Source organism: Hypanus sabinus, chromosome 6 (genome assembly GCF_030144855.1).
Source record: "Hypanus sabinus isolate sHypSab1 chromosome 6, sHypSab1.hap1, whole genome shotgun sequence".
NCBI classification, from domain to species: Eukaryota; Metazoa; Chordata; class Chondrichthyes; order Myliobatiformes; family Dasyatidae; genus Hypanus; species Hypanus sabinus.
Window position 1 is genome coordinate 110,644,140 of NC_082711.1, and position 27,610 is coordinate 110,671,749.

A 27,610-nucleotide genomic window follows, 5' to 3' on the forward strand; every position below is an offset into this window, starting at 1 on the left:
ATATCTGTGGAGGGAGTATCGGAGTATGTGTCCCCAGATGCTGCAGGAACAACTGAGTGTTTCCGGCTTTGTGGCTTTTTTCTGATTTCTAGCACATTGAGATAAATTCAACTGGACAGGAATATTTTCGGGTGGTAAGGCTCTGCTTTGATGTTTTCATTGAATGACTTCCTGTTGCCAATGACCTCAGTTGGTCATAAATAGTCAAGTAAATGAAAATATAGTCTCGGTGGCCACTTTAGCAGGTACACCTGCTCATTAATGCAAATATCTAATCAGCCAATCACGTGGCAGCAACTCAATACCTAAAAGCACACAGGCATGGTCAGGTGGTTCAGTTGTTGTTCAGATCAAACATCAGAATGGGGAGGAAACAGGAGAATGATTGTTGGTGCCAGACGGGGTGGTTTGAGTATCTCAGAAACTACTGATCTCCTGGGATTTCCACACACAACAGTCCCTGGAGTTTACAGAGAATGGTGTGGGAAAAAAAATAAAATTCAGTGATTCGCAATTCTATGGGCAAAAATGCCTTGTTTATGAGGGAGGTCAGAGGAGAATGGCCAGATTGGTTCCAGCTGATAGGATGGTGACAGTAACTCAAATAACCACATATTACAAAACAGTGGTGTGCACAACAACAGCAGAAGACCGTGACCGTACACTCAATGGTCACTTTATTAGATACAGGAGGGACTGAATAAAGTGGCTGCAGAGTGTACTTTTTCGACCTTCCTTCCGTTGTTTTGATAGGCTGCAGATCACCCTCACTATGAGTTTAATCTTTAGTTTCTGGAAACCACATGGAAGTCCTTCAGGATTGGCCACCTATGTGGAACTTTCTGCATGTCATCCCAATTTGTGTGGAGCCCCTCCCTTACCAATCCAGGCTGATCTGCAGTTTGCAGGATGGCGTTGACTTCCCCCAGCGTGAAAAGAGGGATCGATGCACCCCACACCGAATGAGGCCTTTTTGGTCCTGTTGAAATGGTGGGTTGAACCAGCATCCGTATCGTGCTCTATGAAGTTCCAGTTAGACCACATTTGGAATATTGTGCTCAGTTCTGTTTGCCTCGTCGTAGGAAATGATGTGGAAGATTTAGAGGGGGTGCAGAGGAGATTTACCAGGATGTTTCCTTTGTGAATATGTGAGGCTTTTCCTCCTTATATTCAGCCACTGAGATTCACACCTGGATGTCTGGGCCTGGCATAATTTTTGCTCTATAAACACAAAAGATAGAGTGACTGCCTAAGTAAGAATTCACTCCAGTAAGATTCAAGATTCAAGATAATTTATCACGTGTACATGAAAGCATGTTGGTGAAATTCATCATTTGCATTAACAAAGTGTCACCACACATTACAGCACCAACATAGCATGTTCTCCGTGCTCAGCAGAACAACGCAGAACACAGCAAGCAACAGAACAGCAACCGCAAGACAAGCCCCTTTTCTCCTGCACACTCACCCACATACTCTTTTGGACCCCAGTGGACTTGCAGAGATTCACAGACCCATGGTGCTGGCCCACTGGCCTCGACTTCCAATCGATCCTTGGGCCTCAATACCTGGCAATAACCACAGCAGCTGCCGCCAACTCCAGACTCGGCGATGATGGCCTGAACACCAGCTCTCAAACTCCAGAATCACTGATGATGGGATCCTGAACACATGGCCTCAAACTTCAGACTTGCCGATGATGGGACCCCGAACACCAGACCTCAGACTCCAGACTCGCCAATGACAGGACCCCAAACACTCGGCCTTAAACTCTAGTGTCGACTGCATGAGGCAATCATTGGCAGGACTAAAATATGAAAGATTTTTTTGGAAAATATAGTTTGGAAATGGTGAATTGAAGAAAAATAATCTGGGACACAAATCTACGAGTTATTAAATGAAGCAAGTTAATATTGTTTATTTCTAGACTGATCCACATGAAGAGCAGAAATAATATATTACAAGTTACAAATTTTCAAATAGACCACACTTGGAACTTTGGGAACAGTTCTGGACTCCATTTTATAAATAAGAAATGTCCCAGAGAGGGTGAGAAGTGGACCTCAATTTAAGTTTATAGATTTAATTTAGAGATACAGCACAGTAACAGGTCCTTCCTGGCCCAACGAGCCCCCACTGCCATGTGACCAACTAACCCACTAACCTGCACATCTTTGGAATGGGGAGGAAACCCACATGGTCACAGGGAGAACATACAAACCCTTTACAGACAGTAAAGACAGAGGCAGGAATTGAACCTGGGTCACTGGCCCTGTAATAGCGCTACTCTACCTATCATGCTGCCCCTAATGAGGATGAATGATTGGTTATAACCTTCCTGAGAGACTGATTAAAGGCTGATTTTGTCTCATAAATGGAAGTCTGGGATCTGAACTAAAGGAGGGCTTTGAGTTTGTGGAAAGATTTAATCAAGTAGGCTTAGGGAAGAAGATTCCAAATGTGAGGCGATTTAGTTTCAGGGAACATTAAAAGGGAACACACAATGAAGAACATGGAACTTACCAGCAGTGGAGAAGAGGTGGGATTAAGGGAAAGTTCAGAAACATAAAGGAGACAGGAACTGAATTATGGGCTTATTATCAGAAGTAGAAATAGTGAGCAGGTTCAATTCCTGGGTGTCAACATCCCTGAGGATCTGTCCTGATGCAATTACAAAAAAGGAGCTATATTTCACTAAGAGTTTGAGGAGATTTGGTTTGTTACCAAAGATGCTCACAAATTTACACAGAGGTACCACGGAGAGCAGATTAACTGGTTGCATCCCTGCCCAATGGAGGGGCCACTGCACGGGATCAAGGGAAAAGCTGCAGAAAGTTGTAAACTCAGCCAGTTCTATCATGGGCATCACCCTCCCCAGCATCAAGAACGTCTTCAAAAGGTGATGCTTCAAAAAGGCGGCATCCATTATTAAGGACTCCTATCACCCAGGACATACCCACTTCTCATGTCTACCATCAAGGAGACCTGAAGACACACACCCAAAGATTCAGGAACATCTACTTCACCTCCGCCATCAGATTTCTGAATGGACAATGGACCCATGAACACTACCTCAGTAATTCTTCCCTCTCTTTTTGCACTACTTATTTAACGTAATGTAACTTTTAAAAATATGTACTTATTGTAATTTCTAGTCTTTATTATAATGCATTGCAATGCACTGCTGCCACATAACAACAAATTTCACAACATATGCCAGTGATGCAAAGCCTGATTCTGATTCAAGGACCACGCAGAATGTGGAACTTATCACCCCTGGTGAACAGATGGGTTTAAGAGGATGTTTGAGAAATAGAAGGGAGAGAGGAATAGGAGGACATTTTAGGGAGACAAAGGAAATAAGGACAGTTGTGGACGGAACATTCTAGTAGGTCCTTTTCCTGTGCCATGCATTCCACATAATCATAAACACATTAGATTCCGCAGATGTTGGAAATCCAGAGCAACACACACAGCATGCTGGAGGAAGTCCGTAGGTCCTGATGAAAGCTCTCTGCCTGAAACTTCAACTGTTTATTCCTCTCCCAACTTCCGACTTCCCCTAGTGTTTTGTGGCTGTCACTCCATGCAGCATTAGCTCTTCTGTGAGAAGTTCAGAAGGGGCTGCCCGTTGCTTATCCAAGTTGTGCTGTAGAACTGCAAAGCTTCTGGAAGTATCTCAGATTTTTAAAAAAATGATGCGGCAAGGCAGTTTGTTTGACCAGAGAATGGATCCATGAGGAGGTGCTGCGAGAGAGTGTGAGATGTTGGAGATGCACCAGACTGGTGGGACCATTGCACGCCTTGTGTAGGTGGGCCGCATGAACCATCCCGTCAGTGCGAGCACAGTAAACAGACAAAGTCCAAATCATCAGAAGAGCAGAACCCACAATGGTAGATATATTTACAAGCCCGCAGAGGGTGAGGGTGGAGGCTTCCTCGCAGTGGGGTGGGGGGCGTTGGCGGCATCAGGCTCAATCGCCGTATGACTTGTAGTTGTTGCAGATGTGGCAGTAGAGCGTCATGGCAAAGGACATGCCAAGAACCTGCAACACAGAACATACAACGGTACAGCAGGTGAACAGGCCCCCCAGCCCACCGCATTGTGCCAAACCAATTAAATGGCCAATTAAACTGATCCTTTTTGTCTACGCCATATCCCTGTTCTTCCATTTTCCTCTTTGCCTATCTAAATGTCTCTTAAAATTACCTAATGTTTCTGTCTCTACCATCACCTCTGGCAGTGCATTCCAGGTGTAAGTACGTATATAACTGCATGACTTTTGCCTGTCGATACCAACCTTCTACCCGATCGGTCTCCAGTTTCACTGACCTGCACCTCTGGTGTATTTAATTGCATTTGATCCCAGCCCCCCATGATCCATCACTCAGGCTGGGGAATGCAGGTCATTGTTCAGATATTTGTCCTCCACTTTGGAGGGATGGTGAGAGGCTGATCAGGACTGGTGGCGGCAACAGTATCGAAGGAGATTAGATGATCAACACCTTTTTATTTTGTGGAAACTAAGTCTTCTGTTCTCCTTTCTAAACAGCTTCTCTCTAACTTTGATAGAAGGACTAAAGGCACAGACTATTTTCTAAATGAGGAGATCAGAAATCGGAGGTGCAAAGGGACTTAGGAGTATGTGCAGAACTCTTTAAAGTTCTAGTTGTAGTCTCACCTAGTCTCAGGGGAAAAAGCATGCTTGCATTTGGTCTAATGTTACCCCTCATAATTCATAAATGGAAGGATTCCTTAAAGGTTAATTTGCAGGTTGAGTTGGTGGTAAGGAAGGCAAATGCAATGTCAGTATTCATTTCAAGAGGACTGGAATATAAACACGAGAGTGTAATGCTGATGCTACATAAGGCATTAGTCAGATCACACTTGGAGTATTGAGAGTAGCTTGAGGCCCTTATCTAAGAAAAGGTGTGCCGACATTGGAAAGTGTCCAGAAGTTGTTCATAAGAATAATTTTGGAAATGAAAGGTTAACATACGAGGAGAGATTGACAGCATTTGCTGGAACTGAGAGGAATGAGAGGGAATCTCACTGAAACCTATTGAATGTGAACTTGGCCTTTTCTCCTTGCAGCAATGGAGGATGAGAGGTGACCTGATAGAGGTGTATAAGATGATGAGAGGCATTGATCATGTGGATAGTCAGAGGCTTTTTTCCAGGGCTGGAATGGCTAGCACGAGAGGGCACAGTTTTAAGGTGCTTTGAAGTCAGTACAGAGGAGACGTCAGGGGTAAGTTTTTTTATGCAGAGAGTGGTGAGTGTGTGGAATGAGCTGCGGGTGACTGTAGTGAAGGAGGATGCGATAGGGTCTTTTAAGACTCCTGGATAACTACAAGGAGCTTAGAAAAATAGAGGGCCATGGGTAACCTAGGTAATTTCTAAGGTAAGGACATGTTCCACCCAGCAAACATGTGCGGCAAACACTGTTTCAGATTCTTAGACCACTGGGATCTGTTTTGGGGTAAGGATGAATTGTACAATACCAGTGAAAATCCACATTTCAGTGAGATTCATCAAAGGCATTTAATATTGCTTAATGAAGGAACGTGTGTCAATTTACAAAGGAGACAGGTTGTACCTTAACAGGCGGGGGACCAGCATTCTGGCAGGCAGGTTTGCCACTGTTACACGGGTGTGTTTAAACTAAGTAGTGGGGGGAGGGAGGGGATGAACTGGAAATATAAGGATGGAGTTAAAGGGAAAGAGAGAATAAGAAAAGTTAAGAAAGTCAACAGAATTAACGGGGCAGAAAGCTCAGGAAGGGATCGGAGAGTATGGCCAAGTGCAGTAGGGATCGGTGAGAGAAGTGAGGGGAGTAATGGATTAAAAGTATCATATATGAATGCACGAAGCATAAGAAATAAAGTGGATGGGCTTGAGGCTCAGTTGGAAATTGGCAAGTATGATGTTGTGGGAATAACAGAGACATGGCTGCAAGAGGACCAGGGCTGGGAAATGAATATTCAAGGATGTACGTCCTATTGAAAGGACAGACAGGTGGGCAGAGGGGGTGAGGTGGCTCTGTTGGTGAGGAATGAAATTCAGTCCCTTACAAGGGGTGACATAAAATCAGGGGATGTAGAGTCAGAATGGATAGAACTGAGAAATCGTAAGGGCAAAAAAACCCTAATGGGAGTTATCTACAGAGTCCCAAATAGCCTGGACATAGGATGCAAGTTGAATCAAGAGCTAAAATTAGCATGTCGCAAAGGTAATGCTACGGTTGTAATGGAGGATTTCAACATGCAGGTAGACTGGGAAAATCAGGTTGGTACTGGACCCCAAGAAAGGGAGTTTGTGGAGTGCCTCTGAGATGGATTCTTAGAGCAGCTTGTACTGGAGCCTACCAGGGAGAAGGCAATTCTGGATCTAGAATTTTGTAATGAACTGGATTTGATAAGGGAACTCGAGGTAAAGGAGCCATTAGGAGGCAGTGACCATAATATGATAAGTTTTAATCTACAATTTGAGAGGGAGAAGGGAAAATCGGAAGGGTCAATATTACAGTTGAATAAAGGGGACTATGGAGCCATGAGGGAGGAACTGGCCAAAGTTGACTGGAGAGGTATCCTAGCAGGGATGATAGTGGAACAATAATGGCAGATATTTCTGGGAATAATACGGAAGGTGCAGGATCAGTTCATTCCAAAGAGGAAGAAAGATCCTTAGGGGAGTAAGGGGTGGTCATGGCTGACAAGGGAAGTCAAGGACAGTATGAAAATAAAAGAGAAGAAGTATAACATAGCAAAGATGAGCAGGAAGCCAGAGGATTGGGAAACTTTTAAGGAGCAACAGAAGATAACGAAAAAGGCAATACGGGTAGAAAAGATCAAGTACGAAGGTAAACTGGCCAAGAATATAAAGGAGGATAGTAAAAGCTTCTTTAGGTATGTGAAGAAGAAAAAATTTGTTAAGACCAAAGTTGGGCCCCTGAAGACAGAAACGGGTGAATTTATTATGGGGAACAAGGAAATGGCAGACGAGTTGAACAGGTACTTTGGATCTGTCTTCACTAGGGAGGACACAGACAATCTCCCAGATGTAATAGTGGCCAAAGGAACTAGGGTAACAGAGGAACTGAAGGAAATTCACATTAGGCAGAAAATGGTGTTGGGTAGACTGATGGGACTGAAGGCTGATAAATCCCCAGGTCCTGGATGGTCTGCATCCCAGGGTACTTAAAGAGGTGGCTTGAGAAATCATGGACGCATTGGTAATTATTTTCCAATGTTCTATAGATTCAGGATCAGTTCCTAAGGATTGGAGGGTAGCTAATGTTATCCCACTTTTTAACAGACAGACAGACAGACATAGTTTATTGATCCCGAGGGAAAATGGGTTTCGTTACAGCCGCACCAACCAAGAATAGTGAAGAAATATAGCAATATAAAACCATAAATAATTAAATAATAATAAGTTAATCATGCCAAGTGGAAATAAGTCCAGGACAAGCCTATTGGCTCAGGGTGTCTGACACTCCGAGGAAGGAGTTGTAAACTTTGATGGCCACAGGCAGGAATGACTTTCTATGACACTCAGTGTTGCATCTTGGTGGAATGAGTCTCTGGCTGAACGTACTCCTGTGCCTAACCAGTACATTATGGAGTGGATGGGAGTCATTGTCCAAGATGGCATGCAACTTGGACAGCATCCTCTTTTCAGACACCACCATCAGAGAGTCCAGTTCCACCCCCACAAAATCACTGGCCTTACGAAAGGAGGGAGAGAGAAAACAGGGAATTATAGACCGGTTAGCCTGACATCAGTGGTGGGGAAGATGCTGTAGTCAATTATAAAAGATGAAATAGCGGCACATTTGGATAGCAGTAACAGGATCGGTCCGAGTCAGCATGGATTTATGAAGGGGAAATCACTCTTGACTAATCTTCTGGAATTTTTTGAGGATGTAACTATGAAAATGGACAAGGGAGAGCCAGTGGATGTAGTGTGCCTGGACTTCCAGAAAGCCTTTGATAAGGTCCCACATAGGAGATTAGTGGGCAAAATTAGAGCACATGGTATTGGGGGTAGGGTACTGACATGGATAGAAAATTGGTTGGCAGACAGGAAACAAAGAGTAGGGATTAACGGGTCCTTTTCAGAATGGCAGGCAGTGACTAGTGGGGTACCGCAAGACTCAGTGCTGGGACCGCAGCTGTTTACAAAATACATTAATGATTTAGATGAAGGGATTAAAAGTAACATTAGCAAATTTGCAGATGACACAAAACTGGGTGGCAGTGTGAAATATGAGGAGGATGTTTGGAGAATGCAAGGTGACTTGGACAGGTTGGGTGAGTGGGCAGATGCAGTTTAATGTGGATAAATGTGAGGTTATCCACTTTGGTGGCAAGAACAGGAAGGCAGATTACTATTTGAATGGTGTCAAATTAGAAAAAGGGAAAGTACAACAAGATCTAGGTGTTCTTGTACATCAGTCAATGAAAGTAAGCATGCAGGTACAGCAGGCAGTGAAGAAAGTTAATGGTATGTTGGCCTTTATAACAAGGGGAGTTGAGTATAGGAGTAAAGAGGTCCTTCTGCAGTTGTACAGGGTCCTGGTGAGACCACACCTGGAGTACTGTGTGTAATTTTGGTCTCCAAATTTGAGGAAGGACATTCTTGCTGTTGAGGGAGTGTACCATAGGTTCACGGTGTTGAATCCCATGATGGCAGGACTGTCATATGTTGAAAGATTGGAGCGACTGGGCTTGTATACACTGGAATTTAGAAGGATGAGAGGGGATCTGATTGAAACATATAAGATTATTAAGGGATTGGCCACGCTAGACACAGAAAACATGTTCCTGATGTTGGGGGAATCCAGAACCAGAGGCCACAGTTTAAGAATAAGGGGTAGGCCATTTAGAACAGAGTTCGAGTTGAGGAAAAACTTTTTCACCCAGAGAGTTGTGGATCTATGGAATGCTCTGCCTCAGAAGGCAGTGGCCAATTCTCTGTATGCTTTCAAGAAAGAGTTAGATAGAGCTCTTAAAGATAGTGGAGTCAAGGGATATGGGGAGAGGGCAGGAATAGGGTACTGATTGTGGATGATCAGCCATGATCACAGTGAATGGCAGTGCTGGCATGAAGGGCCAAATGGCCTACTCCTGCACCTATTGTCTAAAAACAGCAGTTACTTACCCCAAACAGTAAGGCTTATCAACACCTCCACCCACTAACACTGCCGTTTACACTCCCAACCACCATGACTTTATCATTTCCTGTCAATCAACCGATGTACAGACTCTCCTGTGCCTAGTGTTACTTTATGCACAATCAATCTACGTATATAAGCTATCTTATGTATTTCTATTTATCGTTTGTTTATTATTGTGTTTTTTATCTTATTGTGCTTTTTTGTGTTGCATGGGATCTGGAGTAACCATTATTTTGTTCTTTACATTTGTGTACTGGAAATGGCACAAAACAATCTTGAATCTTGAATTTAACCCTTCATTCCCGCAAGCTGTGACAGCTTTACCTGGATTATTGACGCACAGATGACAGCAATTCCAACAACTAGGAAGTTTGACTCAAACCATTCCCGGACCAGGTCGTAACAACCCTGTGAATCAGAAGCACAAGGATTTCAGAAGTTGCCTTTCCTCAGCCAACAGCGTCTGCAAAACCCCTGAGATCATCTAGAGAGAGCAAACAACCTGACAGGAAAGTCAAACTGTGCAGTTTTTTTTGCAGGTATAAGAACTCAGAATCAGGTTTAATATCACTGGCATATGTCATGAAATTTGTTGTTTCGTGGCAGCGGTACATTGCAAAACATAATAAAAACTGTAAATTATGATAAATATATGCATATAATAAATTAAGTAAGTAGTGCAAAACAGAGCACTGGTGGAGGGGAAGATCCTCCTATAAACATGCATGTTAGAGTCCTTATCGAGGGACTCGCAGTGGAGCAGATGAACGGTTTCCTGAGCGTCAATATCCTGAGCTCTACACATTGAAGCAACACCAAAGAAGGCTCTGAAGTACCTATATTTCATTCATAGTGTGAAGACGATTGGAATGTCACCAAAGGTGACAGCAAATTTCTACAGATGTGTCATGGAAAGCATTCTAATTGATTGTATCCACCATCTGGTATGGAAGCTGCAATGCACAAGAGCACAAGAGGCCGTAGACTCAGCCAGTCCCATCATGGGCACAATTCTACCCACCACCATGGACATCTCCAAATGGCAGTGCCTGAAGAAGATGGCTTCTATCATGAAGAAGTATCACCACCCAAGACATCACTTTTTGAAAGAGTGCTATCTGTCTCTCCTTTGTTAATGAGAGAGAGAGCGAGAGAGAGAGAGAGCCTGTGTAGACTGTGGTCTCTCTTTGGGGGCTTTGCTGTGGGAGGTGGGAATGATGATGCTTTATGCAAGAATAATTTGGGGGAGGGAGCTTCAGGGTTCTTACATCTTTTTTTCTGTCAGTTACTCTTTGGGGGGAGGGTTTCTTCTATTTCGAGGATGTCTGCGGAGAGTAAGGATTTCAGGTCCATTTCATTTCTCTGAAATGAAATAGACCTATTGAAAACTATTAATTAGGCCATTCAGACCAATGAGTCTGCTGCACATGCCCTCTTCTCATTAATACCAACGGGGATGAGGTACACACTAAACATACACACTCAATGTGTTAGGAACAGCTTCTTCCCCTTCACCATCAGTCTTCTGAACAGTCAATGAACCCACGTACACTACATCCTTACTCCTCTTTAGCTCAATTTATTGTAACTTATAGCAATTTTTATGTACTGCATTGTACTGCTGCCACAAAACAGCAGATTACAAAAGTTAAGTCAGTGACAATAAACTGATTTAGCTCTTTACTCTCCCAGCCTAGTAATTAAATGCCTTAACTCTTCCTTAAGTTTTGTAAGATCAGACAATAGTTTGAAAGCACCACTCATCTGATACTCATTGGCTTGTCACAGAGGCACAAAGCTGGTCCAAACCCAGAAGAGATCATTCGTTCTTCTCACCTTGGAAAAATAGTTCTCGGAGTTGCAGGATTGGTTTGCACAACAGGATTTGGGGATGTTATTGCCCCAGTCTGAAGAGTTCACAACGCCACAGCACTTCAACTAAGAGGAGACAAGATACAACAAAATCAGGGTGACAATAGTATGTGGTTAACTGGATCAGCAAATTTGCAAGGTTGGGGTGTAGTAGACAGCGAGGAAGACGACCAGAGCTTGCAGTGGGTGCCGGACCAGCTGGAAAAATGGGCTGAAAAATTGCAGATGGAACTTAATGCAGACCAGTGTGAGGTACTGCAGTCTGGTAGGACCAACCAGCGTAGGTCTCACACAGTCAATGGCAGGGCACCGATGAGTGTGGTAGAACACAGGGTTCCAGGAATACAGATCGATAATTCATTAAAAGTGGCAACAGAAGTAGATAGGTTTATAAAGAAAGCTTTTGGCACCTTGGCCTACATAAATCAATACACTGAGTACAGGAAATGGGATGTTCTGTTGAAGTTGTATAAGACCTTGGTAAGGCCTAAGTGTGTTCAGTTTTGATCACCTACCGACAGAAAAGATATAAATAAGGTTGAAAGAATACAGAGAAAATTTACAAAGATGTTTCTGGGACTTGAGCTGAATTATAAGGAAAGGTTGAATAATTTAGAGTGCTATTGCTTGGAATGTAGAAGATTGAGGAGAGATTTGACAGAGGCATACAAAATTGTGAGGGGTATAGATAGGGTAAATGCAAGCAGGCTTTTTCCACTGATTTAGGTGGGACTACAACCACAGGTCATGGGTTAAGGGTGAAAGGTGAAATACTTAAGGGGAACATTATGGGAAACTTCACGCACAGGGCGGTCCAAGTGAGGAATGAGCTGCCAGCACAAGTGGTGAATGCGAGGTCGATTTCTGTAATCAAGAGAATTTTGGATAGGTACAAGGATGGGAGGGATATGGAGGACTATGGTGTGTCAATGGGAATAGAGAAATTAATAGTTCAGCATGGACTAGAAGTTACCCTCACACAAAGAGCTGTACACTTCACAACTTCCTCCGATGCGTGCTCTTGACTAACTTAAGTTCATTCCTGTATTTATTCTAGCTTTCAACCTAGTACAGCATTTATGCCCACAATTGCCACTGCCAGAGAGTCTCTCTTCTTGCCGTTGCCACCATGAAGAAAGTACAGGAGCCTCAGGGCTCACACTATCGGATTTAGGAACAGTTATAACCCCTCAACCATCAGGCTCTCGAACCAGAGGGGATAACTTCACTCACCCCAACACTAAACTGTTCCCATAACCTATGGACTCACTTTCAAGGATTCTTCATCCCATGTTCTTGATGTTTGTTGTTTACTTATTTACTGGGTTTTTTTCTGTTTGTGTTTGCGTAGGTTGTTGTCTTTTGCATCTTGCTGTGTGCATTTTTCATTAATCCTATTGCATGTCTTGGTATGCAGTGTGAAAAAATTAATCTCAGGGTTGTATGTGCTGACATATGTACTTTGATAATGAATTGACTTTGAACTTTGGTGGTAGGGACAGATACATTAGAAACATTTTAAGAGATTCGTAGATTGGCACATGGATGCTTATGCCATCATGTTGGAGGCTATCTAGATAGAATATGAGGTGTTGCTCCTACAGCCTGAGAGTGGCCTCATCGTGGCAGTAAAGTAAGCAAAGGACTGACGTGTTGGAGTGGGGATGGGAATAGGAATTAAAACGATGTTGATAATCTTCTTGCATTGTCACTGACTTGCCAGTTAGATATTGGAGGGAGTTTTCCTGTTGCACCCACATTCACTCTAAGTTTTGAGGAAAATCCCTGGGGAATTTGCAGGTTAACCATAGGTACTCCAATTGTAAGCGGACTGTACAAATGTTGAAATTGACTACACTTATTAAAGGTAAAGCTCTTTATTTGTCACATGCACCATCAAAAAATACAGTGAAGGGTGTCACATGTGTCAAATGAAATCAGCAGGGATTGTGCTGAGGTACTCCCGTGTTACGGGTGCCATCATAATGTGCCCACAACTCATTAAAACTAATATTCACTAAACATCTTTGGAATGCTGAAGATCAGAATCTAATGCATTCCCTAACCAAAGCAACACCCCAGACCCTTAACATCCCCTAAAGGTCCACCCATTCCCTGAACAACACCCCATTAACCCTCAGCACCCCTACTAAACAGCTTCTGACCCTAGCCCCTTCTACTTGCACCCCGCACATATATAGTTCTAGGCAAAGTCACGACCCCAAAAACACTGCCCACGCTTCCACACACAAACATTCAACAATACCTAACACCCATCTCCCACTCTTCAGAAGAGAAAGAAAATTGTGTTGAACCAGGTTAATGAAAGTGTGGGCCAGATCGAAGTGGCCACGTCCATTGATACTGAATCTCCAGTAATGACATTGATAAACAAACAAGGGATCATTTTCCCAATGCCTGCATATTTAGCGCCCTGACCCAAACGCTAATGCCATTAACAGTTAACTGCTAACTATAATCCTAACCAGAGCTTCAACCTACGTCAGAAACGGCCATCGTGGTGGAACTCTTTCACAGCACTGCCCAGAGGAATGGCTCTTAGAAGAGTAGTGCAACAGCCTGCAGAATGAGGCAACGACAGAAAGGTGAGAGAGAGAGAGTGCTGGTTCGAGGGAATGGAGGGATATGTGAGAGAGTCAGAGGATTCTGAAGGGAAGTTCTGGAGGCAGTGCCCTCATGGTAGGGAAACACGGCAAAGGGTACTTGTGGTGCAGCTTGGTGCCGCTCAGCGTGAGCACGGTCATGTTCCTCACCAGGGGAAGGGTCCTAGCATGTGACCAGGAGGCATTGAACCACTGCATGCCTCATGCCTCAATGGTGACTGCTCACCAGGACCTCATCTCAAGGTTTTCAAGCTGGTCTTGACTTGCAACAGGAGTATAGTTGAGATTAATTTCATCATTGCAAATCAGACTCCCCTCCACAGACCCAGTCCAGAGACCCTGTCCACACTTCCCCCTTCTCCACGGACCCTGTCTACACATCTTCCCATCTCCACGGATCCTGTCTACACGTCTTCCCATCTCCACGGAACTGGTCTACACTTCCCCATTCTCCACAGACCCTGTCTACACATCTCCCTTCTCCACGGACCCTGTCTACACATCTCCCATCTCCACAGACCCTGTCTACACATCTTCCCAACTCCACGGACCCTGTCTACACATCCCCTATCTCCACGGACCCTGTCTACACGTCTTCCCATCTCCACGGACCCAGTCTACACTTCCCCCTTCTCCACAGACCCTGTCTACACATTTCCCTTCTCCACGAACCCTGTCAACACATCTCCCTTCTCCACGGACCCTGTCTACACATCTTCGCATCTCCACGGAACTGGTCTACACGTCTTCCCATCTCCACGGACCCTGTCTACACGTCTTCCCATCTCCACCGACCCTGTCTACACTCCCCCCTTCTCCACAGACCCTGTCTACACATCTCCCTTCTCCACGGACCCTGTCAACACATCTCCCTTCTCCACAGACCCTGTCTACACGTCTTCCCATCTCCACGGACCCTGTCTACATGTCTTCCCATCTCCACGCACACTGACTACAAGTCTTCCATTCTCCACGGAACCGGTCAACACTTCCCCATTTTTCACAGACCCTGTCTACACATCTCCCTTCTCCACGGACCCTGTCAACACATCTCCCTTCTCCAAGGACCCTGTCTACATGTCTTCCCATCTCCACCGACCCTGTCTACACTCCCCCCTTCTCCACGGTCCCTGTCTACACTTCCCCCTTCTCCATGGACCCTGTCTACACTTCTCCCTTCTACATGGACCCTGTCTACACTTCTCCCTTCTCCGCGGACCCTGTCTACACGTCTTCCCATCTCCATAGACCCTGTCCACACTTCCCCCTTCTCCACGGACCCTGTCTACACGTCTTCCCATCTCCACGGAACAGGTCTACACTTCCCCATTCTTCACAGACCCTGTCTACACATCTCCCTTCTCCACGGACCCTGTCTACACGTCTTCCCATCTCCATAGACCCTGTCCACACTTCCCCCTTTTCCACGGACCATGACTACACGTCTTCCCATCTACATGGACCCTGTCTACACGTCTTCCCATCTCCACCGACCCTTTCTGCACTTCTCCCTTCTCCATGGACCCTGTCTACACTTCTCCCTTCTCCACGTACCCTGTCTACATGTCTTCCCAACTCCACCGACCCTGTCTACACTTCCCCGTTTTGCACGGACCCGTCTACACATCTCCCATCTCCACAGACCCTGTCTACACATCTCCCATCTCCACAGACCCTGTCTACACATCTTCCCATCTCCACAGACCCTGTCTACACGTCTTCCCATCTCCACGGACCCAGTCTACACTTCCCCCTTCTCCACAGACCCTGTCTACACATTTCCCTTCTCCACGAACCCTGTCAACACATCTCCCTTCTCCACGGACCCTGGCTACACATCTTCGCATCTCCACGGAACTGGTCTACACGTCTTCCCATCTCCACGGACCCTGTCTACACGTCTTCCCATCTCCACCGACCCTGTCTACACGTCTTCCCAACTCCACCAACCCTGTCTACACTTCCCCCATCTCCACAGACCCTGTCTACACATCTCCCTTCTCCACGGACCCTGTCAACACATCTCCCTTCTCCACGGACCCTGTCTACACGTCTTCCCATCTCCACAGACCCTGTCTACACATCTTCCCATCTCCACGGACCCTGTCTACAGTTCTTCCCATCTCCACGGACCCTGTCTACACATCCCCCTTCTCCACGGACCCTGTCTACACATCTCCCTTCTCCACGGACCCTGTCAACGCATCTCCCTTCTCCACGGATCCTGTCTACACGTCTTCCCATCTCCACGGACCCTGTCTACACCTCTTCCCATCTCCACGGAACCTGTCTACACGGCTTCCCATCTCCATAGACCCTGTCCACACTTCCCCCTTCTCCACGGACCCTGTCTAAACGTCTTCCCATCTCCACGGAACAGGTCTACACTTCCCCATTCTCCACAGACCCTGTCTACACATCTCCCTTCTCCACGGACCCTGTCAACACATCTCCCTTCTCCACGGACCCTCTCTACACGTCTTCCCATCTCCACGGACCCTGTCTACATGTCTTCCCATCTCCACGGACCCTGTCTACACGTCTTCCCATCTCCATAGACCCTGTCCACATTTCCCCCTTCTCCACGGACCCTGTCTACACATCTCTCATCTCCACTGACCCTGTCTACACATCTTCCCATCTCCACGGAACCTGTCTACACGTCTTCCCATCTCCACCAACCCTGTCTACACTTCCCCCTTCCCCACGGATCCAGTCTACACTTCCCCCTTCTCCACGGACCCTGTCTACATGTCTTCCCAACTCCACCGACCCTGTCTACTCTTCCCCCATCTCCACGGACCCTGTCACACTTCCCCGATCTGCACGGACCCTGTCTACATGTCTTCCCATCTCCACGGAACTGGTCTACATGTCTTCCCATCTCCACGGACCCTGTCTACACATCTTCCCATCTCCACGGACCCTGTTTACACTTCCCCCTTCTCCACGGACCCTGTCTACACGTCTTCCCATCTCCACAGACCCTGTCTACACGTCTTCCCATCTCCACGGACCCTGTCTACACGTCTTCCCATCTCCGCGGACCCTGTCTACACGTCTTCCCATCTCCACCGACCCTGTCTACACTTTCCCCATCTGCACGGACCCTGTCTACATGTCTTCCCATCTCCACCGTCCCTGTCTAAACTCCCCCCTTCTCCACGGACCCTGTCTACACTTCCCCCTTCTCCATGGACCCTGTCTACACGTCTTCCCATCTCCACGGACCCTGTCTACATGTCTTCCCATCTCCACGGACACTGACTACACGTCTTCCATTCTCCACGGAACCGGTCAACACTTCCCCATTCTTCACAGACCCTGTCTACACATCTCCCTTCTCCACGGACCCTGTCAACACATCTCCCTTCTCCAAGGACCCTGTCTACATGTCTTCCCATCTCCACCGACCCTGTCTACACTCCCCCCTTCTCCACGGTCCCTGTCTACACTTCCCCCTTCTCCATGGACCCTGTCTACACGTCTTCCCATCTCCACGGACCCTGTCTACATGTCTTCCCATCTCCACGGACTCTGTCTACACGTCTTCCCATCTCCACGGACCCTGTCTACACTTCCCCCTTCTCCATGGACCCTGTCTACACTTCTCCCATCTCCACAGACCCTGTCTACACATCTTCCCATCTCCACGGACCCTGTCAACACATCTCCCTTCTCCACGGACCCTGTCTACACGTCTTCCCATCTCCACGGACCCTGTCTACATGTCTTCCCATCTCCACGGACCCTGTCTACACGTCTTCCCATCTCCACCAACCCTGTCTACACTTCCCCCTTCTCCACGGATCCAGTCTACACTTCCCCCTTCTCCACGGATCCAGTCTACACTTCCCCCTTCTCCACGGACCCTGTCTACATGTCTTCCCAACTCCACAGACCCTGTCTACACTTCCCCCATCTCCACGGACCCTGTCACACTTCCCCCATCTGCACGGACCCTGTCTACATGTCTTCCCATCTCCACGGAACTGGTATACATGTCTTCCCATCTCCACGGACCCTGTCTACACATCTTCCCATCTCCAAGGACCCTGTCTACACTTCCCCCTTCTCCACGGACCCTGTCTACACTTCTCCCCTCTCCGCGGACCCTGTCTACACGTCTTCCCATCTCCTCGGACCCTGTTTACACTTCCCCCTTCACCACGGACCCTGTCTACATGTCTTCCCATCACCACGGACCCTGTCTACAGTTCTTCCCATCTCCACGGACCCTGTCTACACTTCTCCCTTCTCCATGGACCCTGTCTACACTTCTCCCTTCTCCGCGGACCCTGTCTACACGTCTTCCCATCTCCATAGACCCTGTCCACACTTCCCCCTTCTCCACGGACCTTGTCTACACGTCTTCCCATCTCCACGGACCCTGTCTACATGTCTTCCCATCTCCACGGACACTGTCTACACGTCTTCCATTCTCCACGGAACCGGTCTACACTTCCCCATTCTCCACAGACCCTGTCTACACATCTCCCTTCTCCACGGACCCTGTCAACACATCTCCCTTCTCCACGGACCCTGACTACACGTCTTCCCATCTACATGGACCCTGTCTACACGTCTTCCCATCTCCACCGACCCTGTCTACACTTCCCCCTTCTCCATGGACCCTGTCTACACTTCTCCCTTCTCCACGGACCCTGTCTACACGTCTTCCCATCTCCACGGACCCTGTCTACACGTCTTCCCATCTCCACGGACCCTGTCTACACTTCTCCCTTCTCCAAGGACCCTGTCTACACTTCTCCCTTCTCCACGGACCCTGTCTACACGTCTTCCCATCTCCACCGACCCTGTCTACACTTCCCCCATCTCCGCGGACCCTGTCACACTTCCCCCATCTGCACGAACCCTGTCCACATGTCTTCCCATCTCCACGGAACTGGTCTACACGTCTTCCCATCTCCACGGACCCTGTCTACACATCCCCCATCTCCACGGACCCTGTCTACACGTCTTCCCATCTCCACGGACCCTGTCTACACATCTCCCTTCTCCACGGACCCTGTCTACACGTCTTCCCATCTCCACGGACCCTGTCTACACGTCTTCCCATCTCCACGGACCCTGTCTACACTTCCCCCTTCTCCATGGACCCTGTCTACACTTCTCCCTTCTCCAAGGACCCTGTCTACATGTCTTCCCATCTCCACCGACCCTGTCTACACTCCCCCCTTCTCCACGGTCCCTGTCTGCACTTCCCCCTTCTCCATGGACCCTGTCTACACTTCTCCCTTCTCCAAGGACCCTGTCTACATGTCTTCCCATCTCCACCGACCCTCTCTACACTCCCCCCTTCTCCACGGTCCGTGTCTACACTTCCCCCTTCTCCATGGACCCTGTCTATACGTCTTCCCATCTCCACGGACCCTGTCTACATGTCTTCCCATCTCCACGGACCCTGTCTACATGTCTTCCCATCACCACGGACCCTGTCTACAGTTCTTCCCATCTCCACGGACCCTGTCTACAGTTCTTCCCATCTCCACGGACCCTGTCTACACATCCCCCTTCTCCACGGACCCTGTCTACACATCTCCCTTCTCCACGGACGCTGTCAACGCATCTCCCTTCTCCACGGATCCTGTCTACACGTCTTCCCATCTCCACGGACCCTGTCTACACCTCTTCCCATCTCCACGGAACCTGTCTACACGTCTTCCCATCTCCATAGACCCTGTCCACACTTCCCCCTTCTCCACGGACCCTGTCTAAACGTCTTCCCATCTCCACGGAACAGGTCTACACTTACCCATTCTCCACAGACCCTGTCTACACATCTCCCTTCTCCACGGACCCTGTCAACACATCTCCCTTCTCCACGGACCCTCTCTACACGTCTTCCCATCTCCACGGACCCTGTCTACATGTCTTCCCATCTCCATGGACCCTGTCTACACGTCTTCCCATCTCCATCGACCCTGTCCACATTTCCCCCTTCTCCACGGACCCTGTCTACACATCTCTCATCTCCACAGACCCTGTCTACACATCTTCCCATCTCCACGGACCCTGTCTACACGTCTTCCCATCTGCACCAACCCTGTCTACACTTCCCCCTTCTCCACGGATCCAGTCTACACATCCCCCTTCTCCACGGACCGTGTCTGCACATCCCCCTTCTCCACGGACCCTGTCTACATGTCTTCCCAACTCCACCGACCCTGTCTACACTTCCCCCATCTCCACGGACCCTGTCACACTTCCCCCATCTGCACGGACCCTGTCTACATGTCTTCCCATCTCCACGGAACTGGTCTACATGTCTTCCCATCTCCACGGAACCTGTCTACACATCTTCCCATCTCCACGGACCCTGTTTACACTTCCCCCTTCTCCACGGACCCTGTCTACACGTCTTCCCATCTCCACAGACCCTGTCTACACGTCTTCCCATCACCACGGACCCTGTCTACAGTTCTTCCCATCTCCACGGACCCTGTCTACAGTTCTTCCCATCTCCACGGACCCTGTCTACACATCCCCCTTCTCCACGGACCCTGTCTACACATCTCCCTTCTCCACGGACGCTGTCAACGCATCTCCCTTCTCCACGGATCCTGTCTACACGTCTTCCCATCTCCACGGACCCTGTCTACACCTCTTCCCATCTCCACGGAACCTGTCTACACGTCTTCCCATCTCCATAGACCCTGTCCACACTTCCCCCTTCTCCACGGACCCTGTCTAAACGTCTTCCCATCTCCACGGAACAGGTCTACACTTCCCCATTCTCCACAGACCCTGTCTACACATCTCCCTTCTCCACGGACCCTGTCAACACATCCCCCTTCTCCACGGACCCTCTCTACACGTCTTCCCATCTCCACGGACCCTGTCTACATGTCTTCCCATCTCCACGGACCCTGTCTACACGTCTTCCCATCTCCATAGACCCTGTCCACATTTCCCCCTTCTCCACGGACCCTGTCTACACATCTCTCATCTCCACAGACCCTGTCTACACATCTTCCCATCTCCACGGACCCTGTCTACACGTCTTCCCATCTCCACCAACCCTGTCTACACTTCCCCCTTCTCCACGGATCCAGTCTACACTTCCCCCTTCTCCACGGACCGTGTCTGCACATCCCCCTTCTCCACGGACCCTGTCTACATGTCTTCCCAACTCCTCCGACCCTGTCTACACTTCCCCCATCTCCACGGACCCTGTCACACTTCCCCCATCTGCACGGACCCTGTCTACATGTCTTCCCATCTCCACGGAACTGGTCTACATGTCTTCCCATCTCCACGGACCCTGTCTACACATCTTCCCATCTCCACGGACACTGTTTACACTTCCCCCTTCTCCACGGACCCTGTCTACACGTCTTCCCATCTCCACAGACCCTGTCTACACGTCTTCCCATCTCCACGGACCCTGTCTACACGTCTTCCCATCTCCACGGACCCTGTCTACACGTCTTCCCATCTCCATGGACCCGGTCTACACTTCTCCCTTCTCCGCGGACCCTGTCTACACGTCTTCCCATCTCCACGGACCCTGTTTACACTTCCCCCTTCACCACGGACCCTGTCTACATGTCTTCCCATCACCACGGTCCCTGTCTACAGTTCTTCCCATCTCCACGGACCCTGTCTACACTTCTCTCTTCTCCATGGACCCTGTCTACACTTCTCCCTTGTCCGCGGACCCTGTCTACACGTCTTCCCATCTCCATAGACCCTGTCCACACTTCCCCCTTCTCCACGGACCTTGTCTACACGTCTTCCCATCTCCACGGACCCTGTCTACATGTCTTCCCATCTCCACGGACACTGTCTACACGTCTTCCATTCTCCACGGAACCGGTCTACACTTCCCCATTCTCCACAGACCCTGTCAACACATCTCCCCTCTCCACGGACCCTGACTACACGTCTTCCCATCTACATGGACCCTGTCTACACGTCTTCCCATCTCCACCGACCCTGTCTACACTTCCCCCTTCTCCATGGACCCTGTCTACACTTCTCCCTTCTCCACGGACCCTGTCTACATGTCTTCCCAACTCCACAGACCCTGTCTACACGTCTTCCCATCTCCACCGACCCTGTCTACACTTCTCCCATCTCCACGGACCCTGTCTACACTTCCCCGTTTTGCACGGACCCTGTCTACACATCTCCCATCTCCACAGACCCTGTCTACACATCTTCCCATCTCCACGGACCCTGTCTACACGTCTTCCCATCTCCACGGACCCAGTCTACACTTCCCCCTTCTCCACAGACCCTGTCTACACATTTCCCTTCTCCACGAACCCTGTCAACACATCTCCCTTCTCCACGGACCCTGTCTACACATCTTCGCATCTCCACGGAACTGGTCTACACGTCTTCCCATCTCCACGGACCCTGTCTACACGTCTTCCCATCTCCACCGACCCTGTCTACACTCCCCCCTTCTCCACAGACCCTGTCTACACATCTCCCTTCTCCACGGACCCTGTCAACACATCTCCCTTCTCCACAGACCCTGTCTACACGTCTTCCCATCTCCACGGACCCTGTCTACATGTCTTCCCATCTCCACGCACACTGACTACATGTCTTCCATTCTCCACGGAACCGGTCAACACTTCCCCATTTTTCACAGACCCTGTCTACACATCTCCCTTCTCCACGGACCCTGTCAACACATCTCCCTTCTCCAAGGACCCTGTCTACATGTCTTCCCATCTCCACCGACCCTGTCTACACTCCCCACTTCTCCACGGTCCCTGTCTACACTTCCCCCTTCTCCATGGACCCTGTCTACACTTCTCCCTTCTCCATGGACCCTGTCTACACTTCTCCCTTCTCCGCGGACCCTGTCTACACGTCTTCCCATCTCCATAGACCCTGTCCACACTTCCCCCTTCTCCACGGACCCTGTCTACACGTCTTCCCATCTCCACGGAACAGGTCTACACTTCCCCATTCTTCACAGACCCTGTCTACACATCTCCCTTCTCCACGGACCCTGTCTACACGGCTTCCCATCTCCATAGACCCTGTCCACACTTCCCCCTTTTCCACGGACCCTGACTACACGTCTTCCCATCTACATGGACCCTGTCTACACGTCTTCCCATCTCCACCGACCCTTTATGCACTTCTCCCTTCTCCATGGACCCTGTCTACACTTCTCCCTTCTCCACGTACCCTGTCTACATGTCTTCCGAACTCCACCGACCCTGTCTACACTTCTCCCATCTCCACGGACCCTGTCTACACATCTCCCATCTCCACAGACCCTGTCTACACATCTTCCCATCTCCACAGACCCTGTCTACACGTCTTCCCATCTCCACGGACCCAGTCTACACTTCCCCCTTCTCCACAGACCCTGTCTACACATTTCCCTTCTCCACGAACCCTGTCAACACATCTCCCTTCTCCACGGACCCTGTCTACATATCTTCGCATCTCCACGGAACTGGTCTACACGTCTTCCCATCTCCACGGACCCTGTCTACACGTCTTCCCATCTCCACCGACCCTGTCTACACGTCTCCCTTCTCCACGGACCCTGTCAACACATCTCCCTTCTCCACGGACCCTGTCTACACGTCTTCCCATCTCCACAGACCCTGTCTACACATCTTCCCATCTCCACGGACCCTGTTTACACTTCCCCCTTCACCACGGACCCTGTCTACATGTCTTCCCATCACCACGGACCCTGTCTACAGTTCTTCCCATCTCCACGGACCCTGTCTACAGTTCTTCCCATCTCCACGGACCCTGTCTACACATCCCCCTTCTCCACGGACCCTGTCTACACATCTCCCTTCTCCACGGACCCTGTCAACGCATCTCCCTTCTCCACGGATCCTGTCTACACGTCTTCCCATCTCCACGGACCCTGTCTACACCTCTTCCCATCTCCACGGAACCTGTCTACACGGCTTCCCATCTCCATAGACCCTGTCCACACTTCCCCCTTCTCCACGGACCCTGTCTAAACGTCTTCCCATCTCCACGGAACAGGTCTACACTTCCCCATTCTCCACAGACCCTGTCTACACATCTCCCTTCTCCACGGACCCTGTCAACACATCTCCCTTCTCCACGGACCCTCTCTACACGTCTTCCCATCTCCACGGACCCTGTCTACATGTCTTCCCATCTCCACGGACCCTGTCTACACGTCTTCCCATCTCCATAGACCCTGTCCACATTTCCCCCTTCTCCACGGACCCTGTCTACACATCTCTCATCTCCACTGACCCTGTCTACACATCTTCCCATCTCCACGGAACCTGTCTACACGTCTTCCCATCTCCACAGACCCTGTCTACACGTCTTCCCATCACCACGGACCCTGTCTACAGTTCTTCCCATCTCCACGGACCCTGTCTACAGTTCTTCCCATCTCCACGGACCCTGTCTACACATCCCCCTTCTCCACGGACCCTGTCTACATGTCTTCCCAACTCCACCGACCCTGTCTACACTTCCCCCATCTCCACGGACCCCGTCACACTTCCCCGATCTGCACGGACCCTGTCTACATGTCTTCCCATCTCCACGGAACTGGTCTACATGTCTTCCCATCTCCACGGACCCTGTCTACACATCTTCCCATCTCCACGGACCCTGTTTACACTTCCCCCTTCTCCACGGACCCTGTCTACACGTCTTCCCATCTCCACAGACCCTGTCTACACGTCTTCCCATCTCCACGGACCCTGTCTACACGTCTTCCCATCTCCGCGGACCCTGTCTACACGTCTTCCCATCTCCACCGACCCTGTCTACACTTCCCCCATCTGCACGGACCCTGTCTACATGTCTTCCCATCTCCACCGTCCCTGTCTAAACTCCCCCCTTCTCCACGGACCCTGTCTACACTTCCCCCTTCTCCATGGACCCTGTCTACACGTCTTCCCATCTCCACGGACCCTGTCTACATGTCTTCCCATCTCCATGGACCCTGTCTACACGTCTTCCCATCTCCACGGACCCTGTCTACACTTCCCCCTTCTCCATGGACCCTGTCGACACTTCTGCCATCTCCACAGACCCTGTCTACACATCTTCCCATCTCCACCGACCCTGTCTACACGTCTTCCCATCTCCACTGAACCGGTCTACACTTCCCGATTCCCCACGGACCCTGTCTACACATCTCCCTTCTCCACGGACCCTGTCTACACAACTTCCCATCCCCACGGACCCTGTCTACACGTCTTCCCATCTCCACGGACCCTGTCTACACTTCCCCCTTTACCACGGACCCTGTCTACACATCTCCCATCTTCACGGACCCTGTCTACACGTCTTCCCATCTCCACCGACCCTGTCTACACTTCCCCCATCTCCACGGACCCTGTCACACTTCCCCGATCTGCACGGACCCTGTCTACATGTCTTCCCATCTCCACGGAACTGGTCTACATGTCTTCCCATCTCCACGGACCCTGTCTACACATCTTCCCATCTCCACGGACCCTGTTTACACTTCCCCCTTCTCCACGGACCCTGTCTACACGTCTTCCCATCTCCACAGACCCTGTCTACACGTCTTCCCATCTCCACGGACCCTGTCTACACGTCTTCCCATCTCCGCGGACCCTGTCTACACGTCTTCCCATCTCCACCGACCCTGTCTACACTTCCCCCATCTGCACGGACCCTGTCTACATGTCTTCCCATCTCCACCGTCCCTGTCTAAACTCCCCCCTTCTCCACGGACCCTGTCTACACTTCCCCCTTCTCCATGGACCCTGTCTACACGTCTTCCCATCTCCACGGACCCTGTCTACATGTCTTCCCATCTCCATGGACCCTGTCTACACGTCTTCCCATCTCCACGGACCCTGTCTACACTTCCCCCTTCTCCATGGACCCTGTCGACACTTCTGCCATCTCCACAGACCCTGTCTACACATCTTCCCATCTCCACCGACCCTGTCTACACGTCTTCCCATCTCCACTGAACCGGTCTACACTTCCCGATTCCCCACGGACCCTGTCTACACATCTCCCTTCTCCACGGACCCTGTCTACACAACTTCCCATCCCCACGGACCCTGTCTACACGTCTTCCCATCTCCACGGACCCTGTCTACACTTCCCCCTTTACCACGGACCCTGTCTACACATCTCCCATCTTCACGGACCCTGTCTACACGTCTTCCCATCTCCACCGACCCTGTCTACACTTCCCCCATCTCCACGGACCCTGTCACACTTCCCCCATCTGCACGGACCCTGTCTAAACGTCTTCCCATCTCCACGGAACAGGTCTACACTTCCCCATTCTCCACAGACCCTGTCTACACATCTCCCATCTCCACGGACCCTGTCAACACATCTCCCTTCTCCACGGACCCTCTCTACACGTCTTCCCATCTCCACGGACCCTGTCTACATGTCTTCCCATCTCCACGGACCCTGTCTACACGTCTTCCCATCTCCATAGACCCTGTCCACATTTCCCCCTTCTCCACGGACCCTGTCTACACATCTCTCATCTCCACAGACCCTGTCTACACATCTTCCCATCTCCACGGACCCTGTCTACACGTCTTCCCATCTCCACCAACCCTGTCTACACTTCCCCCTTCTCCACGGATCCAGTCTACACTTCCCCCTTCTCCACGGACCGTGTCTACACATCCCCCTTCTCCACGGACCCTGTCTACACGTCTTCCCATCTCCACGGACCCTCTCTACACGTCTCCCATCTCCACGGACCCTGTCTACATGTCTTCCCAACTCCACCGACCCTGTCTACACTTCCCCCATCTCCACGGACCCTGTCACACTTCCCCCATCTGCACGGACCCTGTCTACACGTCTTCCCATCTCCACGGAACCGTTCTACACTTCCCCATTCCCCACGGACCCTGTCTACACATCTCCCTTCTCCACGGACCCTGTCTGCACGTCTTCCCATCTCCACGGACCCTGTCTACACGTCTTCGCATCTCCACGGACCCTGTCTACACTTCCCCCTTCTCCATGGACCCTGTCTACACTTCCCCCTTCTCCATGGACCCTGTCTACACGTCTTCCCATCTCCACGGACCCTGTCTACATGTCTTCCCATCTCCATGGACCCTGTCTACACGTCTTCCCATCTCCACGGACCCTGTCTACACTTCCCCCTTCTCCATGGACCCTGTCGACACTTCTGCAATCTCCACAGACCCTGTCTACACATCTTCCCATCTCCACCGACCCTGTCTACACGTCTTCCCATCTCCACTGAACCGGTCTACACTTCCCGATTCCCCACGGACCCTGTCTACACATCTCCCTTCTCCACGGACCCTGTCTACACATCTTCCCATCCCCACGGACCCTGTCTACACGTCTTCCCATCTCCACGGACCCTGTCTACACTTCCCCCTTTACCACGGACCCTGTCTACACAACTCCCATCTCCACGGAACCTGTCTACACGTCTTCCCATCTCCACCGACCCTGTCTACACTTCCCCCATCTCCACGGACCCTGTCACACTTCCCCCATCTGCACGGACCCTGTCTACATGTCTTCCCATCTCCACGGAACTGGTCTACATGTCTTCCCATCTCCACGGACCCTGTCTACATGTCTTCCCATCTCCACGTACCCTGTCTACACATCTTCCCATCTCCATGGACCCTCTCTACACTTCCCCCTTCTCCATTGACACTGTCAACACATCTCCTTTCTCCACAGACCCTGTCTGCACATCTTCCCATCTCCATGGACCCTGTCTACACATCTTCCCATCTCCACGGACCCTGTCTGCACATCACTCATCTCCATGGACCCTGTCTACACATCTTCCCATCTCCATGGACCCTGTCTACACATCTCCCATCTCCACGGAACTGGTCTACACGTCTTCCCATCTCCACGGACCCTGTCTACACGTCTTCCCATCTCCACGGACCCTGTCTACACATCTTCCCATCTCCATGG

At 49.8% G+C, this 27,610-nt stretch overlaps 1 protein-coding gene across 2 annotated transcripts in view; it reads right to left on the reverse strand.

The window, feature by feature from the left end:
* Positions 1-1,884: 1,884 nt before the first annotated feature.
* LOC132395752 (leukocyte surface antigen CD53-like) overlaps positions 1,885-27,610 on the reverse strand; it is an 87,321-nt gene continuing 61,595 nt past the window's right edge. For both annotated transcript variants that reach the window (XM_059972731.1, XM_059972732.1), the window contains exons 6-8: positions 11,019-11,120; positions 9,507-9,590; positions 1,885-4,046 (exon numbers count right to left, since the gene is read on the reverse strand). In XM_059972731.1, coding sequence (XP_059828714.1) covers positions 3,975-4,046; positions 9,507-9,590; positions 11,019-11,120 — 258 coding nt within the window. In that variant the 3' untranslated portion in view covers positions 1,885-3,974. The remainder of the gene's footprint in view (positions 4,047-9,506; positions 9,591-11,018; positions 11,121-27,610) is intronic.